The sequence below is a fragment of the Balaenoptera ricei genome, chromosome 13, assembly GCF_028023285.1.
Source record: "Balaenoptera ricei isolate mBalRic1 chromosome 13, mBalRic1.hap2, whole genome shotgun sequence".
Taxonomy (NCBI): Eukaryota; Metazoa; Chordata; class Mammalia; order Artiodactyla; family Balaenopteridae; genus Balaenoptera; species Balaenoptera ricei.
This window is the reverse complement of record NC_082651.1, coordinates 76142896-76161175: the sequence shown is the minus strand read 5'-3', so window position 1 is coordinate 76161175 and position 18280 is coordinate 76142896. Positions and strand designations below refer to the sequence as shown.

At 37.9% G+C, this 18280-nt stretch overlaps 1 protein-coding gene across 8 annotated transcripts in view; it reads left to right on the top strand.

Moving 5' to 3' along the window:
- Window positions 1-18280, top strand: part of LTBP1 (latent transforming growth factor beta binding protein 1) — a 427484-nt gene that overhangs the window by 337912 nt on the left and 71292 nt on the right. For 6 of the 8 annotated variants that reach the window (XM_059943619.1, XM_059943615.1, XM_059943614.1 and 3 more), the window contains 2 exons: window positions 3145-3267; window positions 9036-9161. The exons of 1 other annotated variant lie outside the window; for it this stretch is intronic. In XM_059943619.1, coding sequence (XP_059799602.1) covers window positions 3145-3267; window positions 9036-9161 — 249 coding nt within the window. The remainder of the gene's footprint in view (window positions 1-3144; window positions 3268-9035; window positions 9162-18280) is intronic. One more of the 8 variants, XM_059943616.1, reaches the window with a different exon arrangement.

Genomic DNA, 18280 nt, shown 5'->3' with positions numbered 1-18280 from the left:
CAAACATTGCTGCTGGGCAAGGTGAGGACCAAAAGTTGACCATGGCATCTAGCCAGGTGGAGGTCCTTGGTGACCGCCAAAGCAGTCTCAATGGAGAGGTGACCACGACTGACTGTTGCTGTCCTTAAAGCCTGGTGGCCAACTCCTAGAAGAAATTCCTCTTTCATATCACCCTCGTCGGTGGTATCAGACGATCCCACATTGGGCTCTCTTAATGTTCCACCTACTCTTTTTTTTGCTTTTGAAGATAGAGATCTTGCAAAATTTTTAAACTAAACCAGACTGTAACATAATGCACTGAGTTTTAAAATCTGTACAATTATTTATAAGCATTTAAAATGCTTCCTTTTACTCTCATATACATTATTTCTCTTAGATTTTGGAAAGTGAATGAAAATTATTTTAGGATAGGGTGAACAAAGCTGACACATTTCTGTTATGCTGAGGCACATATATTGGTAGTAGAGTGTTGTTCCTGAAATTCATATCCTCAGGATTCTACTTGCTCTATTTTGAATTGAGATTTTTCATATAATGCTAATGATCAAATGTACCTTTTCTTATTTTGTGGTCTCAGTTTCCGAAAGAGCAAAGAAAGAGAGGTAAATCTAAAAATGGACCTCCAACTCAACACCTGTTAGAATGGCTGTGGAGCTATTAGAATAAATATGGAACAGTTGGAACTCTCTTATCTTGCTGGTGGGAATGTAAAATGATACAGCCACGTTAGAAACTTCAAAAGTGAAACCTACTATGGGACCCAGCCATTCTATTCCTAGGAATTTACTCAAGGAAAATGAAAGCATATATTCACACAAGGACTTACACATGAATGTTTATCAAAACTTCATTCATAATAGCAAAACTGTAAACAGTCCAAATACTCATCATAGGTGAAGGGTAAACAAATCGTGGTACATTCATACAATAGAACACTACTCAGCAATAATGAGGAGAGAGCTATTGATACACATGACAACCTGGATGACTCTCAAAAACACTTTGCTGAGCAGAAGAAGCCAAACAGAATAGGGGTACAAGTAACCTTTTGGGACAATGGAAAGGCCTATACCTTTTTGGTAATGATTGGTCCAGGTTATTCCTTTAGTACATGTTTTATGGCAAAGATCCATAAACAGTAGACTAGAATATCCCCATTTGGCTCAACCACTTCAAAATCATGAAATAAGCAGAGAGTTGGGGCTTAAGAATTACTTTCACAGAATTTATATCTAAAAACCTATTCTCAATTAAATTTGGTTCCACTTTTAGGAATCTTGATCTACCAAAGGTCAGCTAATCAGTGAATAAAACCTTTGTTGGCATAGGCAGGCTTTGCAGGAGACACTTAGTCCTCTGTGCTATTATCTTTCTTAATTGTGCATGATGGTTCCTTTACGGATTCTTTCACAGAAATTATAACGCCTAAGGCATTAGATTAACAGGAATGGAGATTTTAAGGTCAGACTGGAAAAAGAGACAAAGGAAAATGTCACCAAGCTTTATGTTTGTCACTACAGAATGACTTTCTTACAAAGGTGTGTCATTAATTCCTTAAAAAACATTGCATTTGCAATGATGTTAAGAATCCAACAGTGGATCCTAACAGATATAAATTGATACAGAAATGCCTGTGCCTTGATTGTGATGGTGGTCACAAGAATGTGTCTACACTTGTCAAAACTCATTGAACTGGACTCTTAGACACATTCGTTTTATGTAAATTATACTTCAGTGAAGTTGGAGAAACACACTAAAGAAGAAGTGATAAATCACTTTAGTTGTGACAGAGTCACATCAGCCTTGTTTTACATTTTAGGATCAAGTATTCAGAAAAACACTTTAAACATGGGTGAACCTCATAATAATTTATTTTGATAGAATGAAATTATAAGGTGCTTCTCTTTTATCTGCCCTATGAATGGTACAGAAGGCAGCTAATTAGTTGCTTGGGTTCTATGAGGAATATTTAATTCCTTGTGCCCACATTTTCAACCAGACAGCGAGGAGAATAAGGCAGCAACAGTCTCCATATTCACTTCTTCCTGGACCTCCTCATGTATTTTAGCAGCACTCATAATTATTTGCAAGAAATGCCATAACATGCCAAATTTCTGAGAAAACAAAGAAGGTTTTGCTCTTTAGGTTTCTTCAGTGCTGATAATTTGAATCCTACACATACAACAGAATCGGGGCTCACGGAGTGTGTTAGGAATAATGAGCTCTGACTAGGAGTAAATGAGGTAATAAACAGCCCTAGTGAAAGATCTGCCTCAAGTTCATGCAGCAAGGGGGGGTCATTAATTGTCTTACATGCTCACAGTCAAGACCCAATATTGGTTACGTAAACCATTTTTAGTTGCATATACGTTGTAAGTACCTACGTTAGAAAAAATCCAGGCAACATTATACCTGTTTGTGATAACTGCTGAGTAAGTGACTTTTGATTTTGTTGACTCCCTTGCCTGCCAAAAACTCCTCTTCTTCCCCCTCTGCCACTTTCCACCCTGCTGTCAAGGCTCCAAGTAAGTTCCTTATGTTACACAGGCCACCTTTGACCCCTGTAGTGTCTCTTCTCTAAATTCATGTGACACTGGAAATTGGTGCTATTCTTTTGACAAATATCTTTTTTGACAATTCTTATGTTAAATTATTTTGAACTTATAAAGCAACTCAATATTTTTGTGTTTTTTCTTATTAATATAATTTGGGTTTTTTGGTACAATCATTTTTCTTTGGAGGCGGGGAGCATGCCAAGTACTTTAAAAATCTTTCCTGTAATGCATAATACAGGATCTTGTATAAATAGATGGTCAAGATATTCTTATTTGAAGAATAATTTTATTCTCTATCATCACGGAGAATTTAACCAAGTAAATTACTGTTTGTTATAGAATCTTTACTCTTCCTCTTTGAGTTGATTTTATTTGACGTTAAAACTTGTTTATTTATTGTGCAAAGCTAAAATCCTTTCAAAATATTTCATTTCTTAAAAACTCTAAAAGGTAAACCGTCATCCATTTAAAATCATGCGTTATGAGAGATGTAAAATAGTGTTCATTTATGTGAGTCTGGTGTGTAAACATAAGGAAAATGTTTTTCTTAATACAGTTTGTCTTTTAAATTTTGTAAATTGACTTGTAGATATCAACGAGTGCTTGGAGGACAATAGTGTTTGCCAGGGAGGAGACTGCATTAATACTGAAGGGTCCTATGATTGTACTTGCCCAGATGGATTCCAGCTAAATGACAATAAAGGGTGTCAAGGTACTGCTCTCTTCATCTTTTAAGTTATAATTTACATTATTGTTCAGTTCTGCATTGCTTCCTGATGACAGTCTGCTTTATATGTAAGTGAGCTATGCCAATTTGTATTTGTATAATATTTTTCTTGAGTCTACATCAAGTAGAGGAAGTTCTCGCTTTGCACTGCACCATGTTAACTGAAACTCATGTGTTTTGGAACTGTGTCCTAGCTTTGTGTGCTTCTGTGGTAACTGAGATCACCTGTACTTTGCTGTTCCTTCCATGGGCCAACCTTGGTACTTGATTCTAAATTATCTTCTAGCTTTTTTATCTCGTTCATGGGTCTATTTAATTTTGTCCCGTAGCTGATATGTATCTGCTTTTTTTTTTTTTTTCCTGATCCCTGTTTTTATACAGTATCCAGCTTCTCCTCTCCCCCAAAAACCTCACTAATGTTTTGGTCACAATTATAGAGGACAGGATTTTACGTTTTTTCAAAGTGCTATCATGTTTAATCTCCTAAACAGCAGTCCTCCTCCCCTTATCTGTGGTTTCATCTTCTGCAGTTTGTTACCCACAGTCAGCTGCAGTCAGAAAATACTAGGTGGAAAATTCCAGAAACAATTCACAAGTTTTAAATTGCTCACTGTTCTAAGCAGTGTAATGAAATCCCGTTCCATCCCATTTCATCCCACCCAGAACGTGAATCATCCCTTTGTCCAACATGTCTCATCTGTTAGTCACTTAGTAGCCATCTCCGCCGTCAGATCCACTGTCGAGGTATCACAGTGCCTGTGTTCCAGTAACTCTTATTTTACTTAATAATAGTTCCAGAGCACAAGGGTAGTGATTCAGCAATTTGGATATACCAAAAAGAAGCCATAAAGGTGCTTTGTTTTTTAAATGAAGAGGTGAAAGTTCTTGACTGACTAAGGAAAGAAAAAAAATCATGTGTTGAGGTTGCTAAGATCTATGGTAAGAACAAAGAGGGAAAAAGAAATTTGTTCTAGCTTTGTTGTCACCCCTCAAACTGCAAAAGTTACGGCCACAGTGCATGATAAGACCTTAGTAAAGATGAAAAAGGCATTAAATATGTACAATAAGATAATTGGAAAGAGAGAGAAATTACATTCACATAACTTTTATTACAGTATACTGTTATAATTCTATTTTTAGTTAGTGTTGTTAATCTCTTACTGTGCCTAATTTATCAATTAAACTTTATTATATGTATGTATAAGAAAAAAGTAGTATATATAGGGTTCAGGACCATCCATGGTTTCAGGTATCCACCGGGGGCCTTATAATGTATCCCCCGGGGGTAAGGGAGGACGGACTGTACAGTGGACACAAGGTACTAATAAGAACACAGCACCAATCACAGCACAGCTTTAACTGAATAACTTCTATGTGCCAGTTGCTGAATTACCTTACTTAATTTGTAAAGAATTGAAGAGGCAACTTTTCTTTTATCCATTTTGTGCATGAGTAAGTGAAGCTCAGAGAAGTTAATTAGCACGTTCCTCACTAGTAAGTAATTGAGCTGAGATTTGAACCCAAGATCTTTCCCCACTATTTTCTGTACATTGCCATGCCAATTATTGTTACACTTATAGCCAAAGGAAGGAAGACAATGAGATTCAGTGAATTTTTTTTTTTCCCAGTGTAACGTATTGAGTTATTGTTGATGCTGGGGTTAAAAAATCAGATTGTCTAGATCATTTGTTCCATCATTTTTAGCTACACCTAACTGCCCCACAAGTTTTCCTATAATTATTAGTCTTAATAAATCCATGCCTTTTTTCCCATTGAAAACTCAAACTTACCTGTACTCTTATTTATTTCTAATACTGGTTAAATTTTTTTTTCTCATTGTTGCTCCGCCATTATGGAACTCTGTAGTGTATTCCAAAGTACATATAAATAAAAGCTTGTTGGAGTCATTTTTTATCCATTGCTACTGGACATGTATGACTTTTTTGTTCTCGATTGTCATAAATTATATCCTTCTCACGTGTCCCAAATCACAGTATTCTTAAAAGGGAATATGGTGTCTATTCTCTTAGTTGTGAATATTATACCCTGTGTATCATTATCTACACTCAGCTCTGTGTCCCTGAGATACAAAAGACATGGGCCTTTGCCTTACTGATCCCAAGATTTAAATATACTGCAGTGTGTACCTCATTTGATATCATATATTTATTTACCTTCAAGGTGAATTTAAATTTTTCAGTATTTCCAATACAGAAATTAAATGTGCTTGGATTTAATGTAGTTGAGAAGAAAGGTTTGAATTATAAATTTATGTGACAGTATTTCCATTTGGGGTCTTTTACATCTTAATAAAATCTTGATTTATATAAAAATGCCAAGAGATACCCCCCAAACCACCTGAATCCTATTTTTATTACAGACATTTGGGCCAGAAGTAATATTTTTTCTGTTTCCTCTTGTCACAAATTTTTGACCAAATAGAGGTAAAACCAAGTCTTGTATAAAGAGACCATGATTTCATATTGCAAATTATATGCACTTCTAGAGTTAAAGTGCATAAAACTCATTTAGCCATCTGATTAATTAATTATACTGTCTTCTCTCCGTATATTAAATTTGTGTTTGTGATTTGATAGGAACTCATATGTGACTGCTCCAAACATACGATGTTTTATTGACTATAAATCATTATTAAATTGACTTTGTTCTCAGTCACGTCGGTGATTCCTGATTTCCAGAATAAATTAATGTCTGCTTGAAAAACTTATATCCAAACGAATGAAAAATATTCCTGAAGCGGGATAGAGTACCTTTTAAAAAATACTATCTGTGAATATGCTCCATCACCCACCTTCTCTGATTAGAGTCTGTTTATAATATCATGTGCACTCACCTTGTTTTGAATCATCTCTATTTGCCACGTCACTGGAGGCAGCTTTGTGATCCTTCGCTCTGCCTGAAGTTAGTAGCCTACTTCTATCTAATCCCATGATCATGTCAGCATTCTGTACATGGGTGTAGATTTCAGAGTTTGTTTTAATGCTGAAAACATAATTGATGACAATGTGAATAACCATGGAACATATTTGAATAATAATGCATGATAGGCATAAACTTTAAACCTCGCCTAATAATCTGAAGATAGTTCCATATTCAGGAAGGCATTTTCAATTGAAAGTGTAAGAATCTCTTCCCCCAGCAAAGTTAACGATGTCATACAGACAGCATGGAAATTCTATGTTAATACTCTCTTTAGGAATGTGGCAGCATACATTTGATCTTCAGAACACACTCAGTTTCACGTTTTGACTTACACGTGCCAAATTGTGAATTTCTGTGGAATCTTGGACCCATGAAAGAAACCCAACTTAAATATAGTCTGGCTTTCAGCAGAGTTACTAGCAGCATAGTTTAGAAATGCCTCAATAAGTGCAACCCAAATTGAATGCATATGTTTCTCTGGTTCCAGATATTTGTGTTGTTCTTTCTTGGTGGTTTCCTGGAAAAAAGTCTGGGAATTCATCTTCAGTTCCTGTCATCAGACTTTTTAGACAATTATTTGTTAATCAATGACTTCTCTTTAAGCAAGAAGTTTATGCCCATTATTCCCTACGCAAAGTTGCAAAGTCTGACAGCTTTTATAGGGCCATGTTGAGTCACAGATAAAATAAGGAGGTGGTCTCGGATAACCTCTAGGGCTCTACAAGATGGATATCGACCTGGGACTTGATCTCCAGGCCAGTGGAAGTTTATGGCACTTTGCTGCCCAGGTAGAGGGCAACAGATTCTAGGCAGCAGATTGGAAAGAAAGTATGGAGCTAACGGGTAAAAGAAGGTCAGAGTTCAAGAAAGATTACAACCTAAGGTATTATCAGTAGGTAGAGAGCAAACACAGAGGATACCAGAGATTTTATAAAAGAAGTGAAGAATTTCACAGAGTGGAATCACGTTGAGAAATAGTAAAGTAGAAAATGATTCATTGCTCTTCCTTGAATATTTTAGTGACAATTAGAAGAATGGGAGAATTGTTAAGAAAATGAGTAATTCCTATTTGATTTCTTAGTTGGGTTCAGCAGTAGATAAGCCAGTTAGCCTGCGATATATGGCAGAAGGAAGGGTAAGGAGTTGAGGCTTAATATAGAGATGGCTTAATCAGTAATATTGCCGGAATTCCTACTACACAGTGAGATCAACAGGGCAAAAAGAAGAGCCCCAGGAGATCCTGGATACGGGGAAAGGATGACTGTCTGGAGGAGGTGAGCTGCCGGGTTGGTGGCTAAGCATGTTCTAGAGGTCACTAGGAAGGTCCCATCATCTTTACCTTTTCCATGTTCCCATTAAGCTTTACAGTTATTCATGTTGGTTCCTGCCTCCCCTGTTACGTTGTGAGCTTCATAATGTCAAGGGCCCCTTCCTACTCAGCCTTCTCATAGGAAGCCTTTGGCAAAAGTTTTTTATTAAATTAAAGATGGATTTTTAAGAGGATATGTTGAGGACCTCTTTAGCAAGAGATAAAGAGGAGGACCTAGGAGACTTCAGAAAGATAGGAAAATGACCTTAGTAGGGCTACTGCCTGGATGGTGCCAAGGACCTGTGATACTTTTTATGACCCCAATTAACTAAGAGAACCTCAATCAATCACTCTTCAGTTATTAGAGAATGGACAAAACTGTGAAATTTTTTGGTGGGCAAACATTCATAATACACTGTTCATTTGCTGTGCCAGGAGCTGGGGACTCAGAGTTAAAATATGCAGTTCTCCTTAAGAAGCAGTCAGTGCAAGAGGGACACAGATGAGACAAACAGCAGTTAAAATGCAGTGCGCATAGGCAGTTGCATGCGTCAGCACCAGTGTGAACAGGTGAACCATTCTCCATGATTCCTTATGTTGTCCACTTTGGGCACTCTTAACCAGCATAACTAGGACTAGTTTGAAAGAACACTGCGTTTACACCAAATACTTCTGGCATTATCAGGGTTTAGGAGTGCATCATCACCCTGGCTACAGGGAGCATAATCATTCTTCACTGAGGGCAAGCAGAGTATGAGATGGTCAACACAACTACCACATGGTTTGTTCATAGCAATAGTCGCTACCACTTTTTGACTCTTGGTTGTGTTGGGTACTGCATTAAGCGCCTGATGCTTATTCACTAATTTCATCATCACAGAGCTGTGCCAATATTAAGACTTTCCCTGGTATACAAGGCCTTTTTCTTGTACTTTATTTCTTGTATCCATTTTCAGTGAAATACAGATTGTAGTCTATTTCATTTGTATATTCAGATATCTGAGAAGTGCCATTTTTGAGCCAAACACTGTAAGACATGTGCAGCCTTGCCCTTAAGAAGTTCACGGATAGGATAGGCATGGACATGGGGAGACGTACAGGCCACCGGAGAGTTGTTTGCATGGTGGTGGGAGAGGACAAAGGAGAGCACAGTATCCACACTGAAGAATATTTCACAGAGGATTTATTTGATTGTAGGCCCTCAAGCCTCCTGTATGTCTTTTAAAAAAAGGGTACCTTTGGGTTGAAACTATGAAACTGCTTTTTTTTTTTAGGTTGAAAATGGTTTGAACTTTGGCTAGTTCCTATGATTCAACTTAAGTAGTTTCTCTCTCCTGACAGTCCAACTTGTCTTGTGGTCTGGTGTGTGTACAAACTGTATAGTTGTGCCACCAAATAAGTGTCTGACCATTTTGTAATAGATTTTTCTTCTTGTATGTCTGGTATCATAAGAAAACAAAACAGATTTTTTTCAAGTATGTGGAACTCTTCTCGATTCCAGATATTAATGAATGTGAACAGCCCGGACTCTGTGGTCCTCATAGAGAGTGTCTAAACACAGACGCTTCTTTTCACTGCGTCTGCGAGCAGGGTTTCTCAATCTCTGCAGATGGACATACGTGTGAAGGTAAGACAAACCATAAGACATCACATAATTATTGCATGATATAGTAGAGAGGAGATCACTCTCTATTTTAATAGGCAAAGGCTCTGAGACACTGAAAGACACTCATGATTTAAGGCCTTAGAACATGTATGCACCAAGGTGACCCCTACCCGAAATCACAGCTCGGGGTGGCTGGGATTTACAAACAGGATAACCGGCCATCATGATGGTGAAAATACTCACAGGTGATTCCACTACTGGTACTGAATTAACAAGTCAAAATGTGTGGGAGGTGATGATTTTAGGTGCACATGGGAGACCTAAAGGAAAACGGGGGCAACATCCTGATGTAACTCAAGACTCTGCCAATTTTGATTATGCTTCATATAGACCATCTGAATCATTCTGTTTATAAAAATGCCTTGCTTGATTGTTTCTCTGTACTACTGTCGGCAGAGACTTTCCAGAGTTATTCCTCTCATATCCTTAGCTCTAAGCCAGTATATTTTCTTATCTATCAGTATTTATTATGTCCTAAAAGCTAATTAACTTGTAAGATGTTACGATAACACTGTGGGCTTCCCATTGGCAACCTCTGTATGTTTGCAGGGATACAGCACTGGTTATATTCATAAGATTTATATCTTGATGACTTATTATAGTTTGATAAATTGAGGAATAATTCATCTGAACCTTTATAAAAGTAAACTGAGAAGATTCCTATAATCATAATTTTAATCCATCCCTTTGTGAATCTAGGTTATCAAAACCCAGCTATGTTTTAAAGAAGTATGAAGGTTTTGTTCTGGGCCTATGATAGGATCCAAATGCTTTGCTCTAAAAAATCGTGCAGCAGGAAGTGTGTGCTCTCCTAACCCAGACCACAGTGGAATCAAGCCGAGGAATGGTAACCAGGTTCATCTGTAACTAATTATTACATTGGGAAGAATAAACTGATCTTATAAAAAGCAGGAGATTGTTGAAATTGCTCTCTTGCTGAGCAGACAAAACATTGATACCAGATTTGGTTTCAAGTGAAAGAGAGATAGTCCAGGGTGGGGTTTAAACAAGCAGATTCTGAGGGGTTTGAAAGAGATCAAAAGTGGGGAAATGGAGAAAAACATCATAAAGATGACCATGAGAGGTTTACTCCATGTTTCAGTGGTTCAAGTTTTAATTAATTTTATATTTAGAGCTCTTATGAAAGACAGGGCATGAATGCATACATTCTAGGGGGATCACAGTATTCCCTGGTGGAGGGAATAGGGTGCTAGCCCACCTGGGTCACTGACGAAACAAATTTGCAGAATGCACATTTCCCAGCCTCCTAGAAAGGTGCAGGTTTGCTCCTTCAGCTAGCTCTAAAACATGGATAGTAAGGGCTTCCTTTGCTGAAAAATGGTCCCAGTTACAACTGCCAATAGCTGTGCCATGCAAAAACTATATTCAGAAAAAATGTAAGTCACCTCAAGTGCTCACCAGTCAAAGCCATTGCTCCAGAATAATATAGCAATATAAGCATATTCACATTTATTTTTTCTTTTGTACTTTATAATTTTTCTTTAATTCTGTATCTTTTAAAATCCTGATTTCTGTAACTCCAGAGTTACATAATCACTCTAATTTAGTTGCAGTTCTAATTTTGTCATTACTGGGCAGCGATTTGAATTTTAAAATGTGTTTTTAGAAAACTTCCAGTGCTTTGTAAATTACTGTACTTTAGTATACTGTCTTTGACACTTGTTCCATATTTTTTACTCCAGAATCTGGACAGTTTTACAAAAGTAAAAAAAGTAGATAATTTAGAATATTGTGCTGATATATGGCAGTATAACTAGAAAGCTCCCTAATTATTAGGCATGTTAATCTCTTTTTAGAATAAGCTTTGCAAGATTTTCATTTTTTGTGGTCTTAATCCAATATATTAAACTGGTCCAAATTTTCCGTTGTTGGACTTAGCCTGAAACTTGTGACAGTAGCAGTATGTCCTGATTCTACCTTTGGCAGTGGTGTAGGACGAAGCTAGTCCATGTGATGGGGATTTAGCTATAGAGGTGATGTGCATAGGACTTGAATTAACACTGAGAAGTGGCTGGCACCCTTATTTCATGCCCATCCACCAGCTTACTTCCGAACTTCTAATTAAAGCAGTGGAAGCCACGTGGACGTGTGAGGGCTGGCATACCCTGCTTTAAGCAGGGCTGAAGGAATCCCACCCAGCTGAGGGAAGGAGGGCCCTTCCCTGATGTCCTATGACTGGGAGAGTTATTGAACCACAACGAAGAGGTGTACTCTGTCAACGTGAACTGTCTCAGGTATCAAGTAGCATGGCCGATTCTTTGGAAGTACAAACAGCACCACTGGCTCCTTCCTTTCCCTTACGTATGTGCTGCTCTGGGAGCACGTATGTGGGAGAGGATGGAGAAACACCTTGTTTTTCCCACGTGAGATAAAGAAGAACAACAGTGTCATTTGAAGTTTGAGTGGAGTGGGAAGGAAGTGATGGATGAGCAGCTATTTATTTATTTATTCATTCCCTCAGCAGTGACAGAGTGCCTGTCTTGTGCCAGGCACCATTACTGTTCCGAGGGCAAGACACACACTGTTCTTGTGCACATGGAGCCTACATTCTAGGAAGGGATTCAGGGATCAATAAGTAAATAGTACATATAGAAAATTACGTTGTTGCATTTAAATAATATAACATGGTTATACTTTATGGATATAAATAAGTGCAGGGTATGGCATGCCATATATAATTTATAATGCACAGGATTTTTTTCCCAAGTCCTATATGTGGATGTCAGGAAAGTACAGGGAATCAGGACCCTTCTGATTTACTTCCACCTCGGTCGTTCTCGGTAATTCTTTCTTTTCTTCTCATAACTGCAGTTCATCATTTCCTGCCACCTCCTTTGCACCTTCTAGCCAGAGCTTTTATCTTGTGTAGGAAAACAAAGGAAATTTTTTCTTCTTTCATTCAGCTCACTGTTTTATATTTCAATTTATCTTATCGATTTGTTTTAAAAAGTTACAATTCTTTGGCCCCTTTATTTTTCCCCACTTTTTAAATTGCGGCATTTTAATTCATAGGAAAAATATGTATCATCCCATTTATAAGCTGACTCAGGGTTTGGTTTCTTCATCATCAGCAGAATGTGAGTGAGTGGGAAGAAGAATAGGGAAACTTGTGACTGTATCCTCAGCGTCACCATGTCCGTCCCCTGACTCCCATAGAGCAATGCCTCCTGGTCTCTGACTTGGCATCACTCCATTCACGTGCCTCTGGGCAGGCTGCTCTTGGCCAGGAATGGCTGTGCTCTCCCAGTTGGGTGTCCAGGTTGACTGAGACCTTGTATGACAACAAGTAGAACTGGGGACGTTGGGCATCTCTAGACCCCACTGTGCTTTCTAGTCTGTTCACATAATAGACCGGGCACACTGGTCTAGCAGGGACCTCAGAGGAGCCCGGCAACACAGAGGGAGCATTGGTGACTTACGGAACCTGCTTAGTCATGGCTAATTAAGCCTCCAAACCATGACCAAAATCACTCCCTAAAGCCCTGTCCTTTAGAAAGCAGCCTCATTCATTCATCCATTTGACAAGTATTTATTACGTGTGTGCTATGTTCTGGCCACTCTTCTAGGAACTGAGGCTGTGTCAGTGAACAAAAAAAGATCCCCAGTTTCTTGGAGGCAATAAACTAATAAGCAGACTACGTAATATGCTAGACAGTGATAAACCCCATGAAAAAGAACGGGGTAATGGGGTTCTGAGGGCTGGAGTGAAGAATGGAAGCTGGTACAATACAGACTAGGGTAGTCACAATGGGCTGTTCTGCCTCTGTAATGTGGGTTAATGAAAGTAATACTAAAATTGTGTCTGAGTAACAGATAAAGCCATATTAAGTGCCTTTCTTTTTCAAACTGATCATCTCCTGGCTAAGTGATAATAGCCTGTCAATAAATAGACAAGAGGACGTGAGATCATCTGCTAAAGGCCTTTTTCCAATTACCGACATGAGTTCTGTTGTCCAGACAGGGGAATACAAAATCAGAGTACAACACCCAGAGCAAACCCTAATGTGAACTATCGGCTTTGGGTGATCATGATGTGTCAGTGTAGGTTCATCAGTTGTAACAAATGGACCCCTCTGGTGGGGGATGTTGACAGTGGGCGACGCTAGGGGATGGTTTTGGGAAAACAAGGGGAATATGGAAACTTTCTGTGAAATTTTACTGTGAACCTGAAACTGCTCTTTAAAGTCTGTTTTTAAAAATCAGGCATTCCTGGCATTACCTGTTTTTCATCAGAAAAAAAAAAAAAAATCGAAACCTTTAAGTTCAAGTCTATATTCAACTGCTATCTTTTTCTCCCCTGAATTTTGTTGTTTATTTCTCACTTTTCAAAATAATACCCCAGATGGAGTATGTGATCAGGAACTTCTCTCATATTCAAAACAACTCTCATATTGATTTAAAAATTGAGAACTATAGGATTGGAAGGGGACTTCTTAGAACATCTAGGCTGAACTCTGAATCCCAAAGCACTCAAAGAATCAAGTCCTATTGTTGAACAGCTGTAAAGGCTCTAATCCTGTAACCTATTTAGATATCTACCATAAACCACTTCTTGCTAACTCATTCATTTGGAAGGGAAAACACAACAAATGCAAGTGGTAAGGATGGCTAGTTTCTTGAAGTTGACTGAGAACAGTGATATCAGAAAGATTAAAAGAAGTTGGGTCCAAACTCTTAGGCCAATTTTGTGTTCGCTGGGAACCAGAAAGAACAGCAAAGGCAACCTTAGCCAAATCAAAGAAATAAAAACGAACTGGGAGCTAGTGTGGTTTTGTTTTCAGACTTTGAGGTACATTTTCTATGAACAGTGTAGAAAGAAAGTATAAAACCATTGCTGACAACACTCCAAGGCAGTTGGTGGTTTTGTGGCATGGAGATAGAACTTTATGTCTATCACCGAAGAGAAAATATTTTTGAAAATGACTTAGCCAAGTAGGACATTGAAGTACCCTGACACAATAATATATTACATCTGGCTGCTTGGCGCAAAGATTTTTAGGTTTTTTTTAGTACTTTTAGAGTTGGAAACTGAAAAACCCAGCAAGAGAACACAGCCGGAGTGTTGCTTTTCTGAAAACAGGGAATTCAGCTTAACAACAGGATCCTTTCCCTCCCTTGTGTAAAAAAGGATCAGACAACATTCCAGGTGAGGAAGGGAAGTGGCCTCTTGCTGTAAAGGCTACTGTTCTTCACACTCTCTCCTCCTGTGAATGTACTTCTGCAGAAGTGAATGAAATGGATGATCAAATCATTAGGGAGAGAGCTGAGGAAATCTTGCTGGAATAAGCTGCTTTTGGACCTGGAATACATATTTTCCATGCGTTGTTTGATTGTCCTCTGTATATGAACATTTTTATAAATTCATAATGGTAGCAAAAAAAATTCAAGAGCTCTTCCTAAGCCTTTTATTGCTGCTGACCTTTTAAAACCCCAGAGCTATGGAAAATCATCTGTTCATAGAAGAAGTAAACACTTTTCCTTGTAGCCAAAAAAATAGACATGAAACTGCCAGAAAGGGAAGTCTGTGAATAGGCGGGGTGCCCCTCACACTTCCTACTGTGGCCCCCCCTCCCCCAGCTCATGTCTGGGGCACCGAGAGCTTCCTGCATCTACTTTGACCAGTCTTTTGATGTCATCAACAACCCAAGTTCTTGAGAGATCATGGAAGGTTGTTGTGAATAATATTTTCATACTTTAGACCTACATTGTAATGCTTAATATATTGATTCCAGAATCAGTTACTTTTTAGGCATCTAACAGAGAATATCATATGATTGTCTTGGACGCCCAGTGTGAGTGGACTGGAGATACTTCACATATCTGATTTCATGACTTTATTAAAACAACAGCAGTAATAGTAATAGCCAGCATTCACTGAGTTCTTATTAGGAGCCAGGCACTATGCTAAGTGTGTTGTACCCATTTTCTCTTTTAATCTTCACGACAAACCTATAGGTAGGTTAAGTACTAATTGGTATGCTTTTGGCTGCAATGAGCAGCTTACTCTAAGAAAATTTATTATACTAATAAGAAGTGCAGAGATTGTCACCTCTCATCTATTATAGGTCTCTATTTAACATCACTTTCTCAGTGAGCCCTTTTTTTTCTCATTTGTTTTGAAGTATAGTTGACTTACAATGTTGTGTTAATTATTGCTGTACAGCAAAGTGATTCAGTTATACATATATATACATTCTTTTTCATATTCTTTTCCATTATGGTTTATCATAGGATATTGAATATAGTTCCCTGCACTATACAGTAGGACCTTGTTTATCCATTCTATATATAATAGTTTGTATCTGCTAATCCCAAACTCCCAATACATCCCTTTCCCACCCTCCTCCCCCTTGGCAACCACCAGTCTATTCTCTATGTCCCTGATTCTATTTCTCTTTCATAGACAGGTTCATTTGTGTCATATTTTTGATTCCACATATAAGTGATATCATGAGGTATTTGTCGTTCTCTTTCTGACTTACGTCACTTAGTATGATAATCTCCAGTTGCATCCATGTTGGTACAAATGGCATTATTTTGTTCTTTTTTATGGCTGAGTAGTACTCCATTGTATATATGTACCACATCTTCTTTACCCATTCATCTGTCAGTAAACCCTTTTCTAACCACCCTTTCTCACCTTCACTCACCCCCAACATTCCCGTTCCCTGCTGTTTTTTTAAACTACTTTATTCTCCTTCTGTGTCTTATTATTGTTTATTGTCCGACCCCCCTGCTAGACTCTAAGGCTGATAAGACAGGAATCTTCATCTGTTTTGTTCATTACTTTGTGCCGTTAGTTAGGGCCCAATAAATACTTTGTGAACGAATGATGAACTGTCTGTAACTCATCCTGGACTGTCAGGAAACAGACATGATTGAGTGTGTTGTGCACTTCTGCAAAGCCTTCCCTTTTTTTTTTTTTTTGAGGATTTAATTCCCTAAAGCACACCCTGCTTAGTAATTTGGTGCAACAATGGTTAAGAAGTTAGGCTGTGGAGTCTGAGGTTACATGGGCTTGAACTCTTACTCCAGCGCTTCCAAGCTGTGTGGACTTGAGTCAGTTGAGTAAGGTGCTCACATGCCTCAGTTCCCCACTGCATGATGAGGATAAAATACAGCACCTACTTGGAGTTTGTTGGGAGAGGTAATTATGTTGATAAAGTGTTGGCAAGTATCAACTTAGAATGCAACCTGGCCCCTAGAACATGCTCGATGAATGTGAATTATTGTTAGTATTTTAGCACTTCTTACACGGGCACTCAAGTTATTGCTGTTTGTTTCCCTTAATATGTGGGCACCTAAAAGGAAAGGGACATTTAACATCTATTTATTTTTATATGATCTGTGCTTAGAAAATATATGACACACAGTTGTATTGTTTGTGAATTAAATTGTCTGGTAGTTCTAAGTCCAGGTCTGGATATAAACAAATTACTATATTTTTTCCATTTTAAACCCCCAATTTTATTAAAGTCATGTAGAATACGGTACAGTAACTCATTTATACATAATTTGCTTTAAATTCCTCACCCTTTGTGTTCCCTAAGCATTACATGTGACTAACTTTCCCCATTCACCTCTGAGGTATTTCAAGTTTTTAAGCGTTTCATGTGTCAATTGCCAGTAAATTGATTGCTCATGCTAATGCTTATTTGCATTTAAGTATTGACACTGTTATTTCTAGAGGTACACTGTCTATCTTCTGTGGTTTCATAACTAATCTTTCTTGGCCTCCTGTTTGAATATAGAAAGAGAAAAATTAGAATAGTGAAAAAAAAAATGGGAATTTTTTTGGCTGATCCTATATTGCCTCTGGGGCCCAAGTGTCAAAAAGATGAATCTGGGGTTTGATGTATTTGGCCTGTGCTTAGGGTTTTCTCCCCGTCTCACTGGCAGCACCTCTTAGTGTAAGAGACACTGTATGAGAAGAGAAAATGTACAGCATGACTCTGAAGTTAGAATGAGATATTTTTTAGGAAAGCTCAGGTGTTAAAATGCAAAACCATTAAATGAATGCAGAGATAATCCGAACGGTTATAAATAGATGTGATAAGACAAAATAGTGCGTTTTAAAAACGGATACAATGTAAAAACACACATAGTATCTTTTTCAAGTAATTGTGGCAGGAGAAATACGCAATTGGAGTTCAAGATATTTTCCATGAGTATCTAAAGAACTTTTTCTTAATGGCATGGAATTTATTCAAAATGGAGAATTTATTCAAATACTCCACTTTTTGTGATATTCCATTATATGATGGTAAATGAGGATTATTCTTTACCTTTGGGAGTAGAAAAGTGTTTTTTAAAAGCTTTCTTCCAGTTTCTTCTCTTTAAATTTTTAGAAATGTTTTTTTCTGTGGCAAATTCAAATCCTTCTCATTCAGTTTCCCAGTTTTTATATAACATTTTTTCAGTCCATCGTGGGAAGAAATAGGAAGAAAATGGCTTTTTAAGTTCAGAAATCACTTTGATTCTCTTTCTCTCGAAAGAAGCATGGATGATTTATTGTGTTTACAAGTTTTGCTTTTGTGAAAAGAAAAAGTGTTTGGTGTCTCATTAAAAATATACTACCTTTTCAACTTAACTCAGTTTTTCCTTTAAATGTCACAGATACTCAGTTTTGGATTTTCACCGATAATACTGAGGTTTTATCGTAATTGAACAAACATCTGGTGCTTGCAGTGGCTTCCCCAGGCAGCACCTCTCCCCTCCACCTGTGTCTCCGTTTTCTGAGGGGAAAGATCTGTACCCAGTGCAAACTGCAGGCTTTCAGAGCTGTTTAATGACACAGATGCCCTTTCCAGCTACAGAACCTGAGGAGAAGTGAGACAGACCACTTTCCCCATTTTCTTAGTCTTTCACTGCATGAGCTGGTTAATACGGTTTGAAATGTGAAAGCCAAAACACTCTTCTGAAGTTTTTTTTAAAGCAGTTGATCTAAAATTATTTCATTCATGAGGATTTTCATCCTTGGCCTTATTTTGAATACTAGAGATAATCTTCTGTACATTTATTCCACTTCCTTGTCTTCAAAAGCCAAATGGAAATGAGAA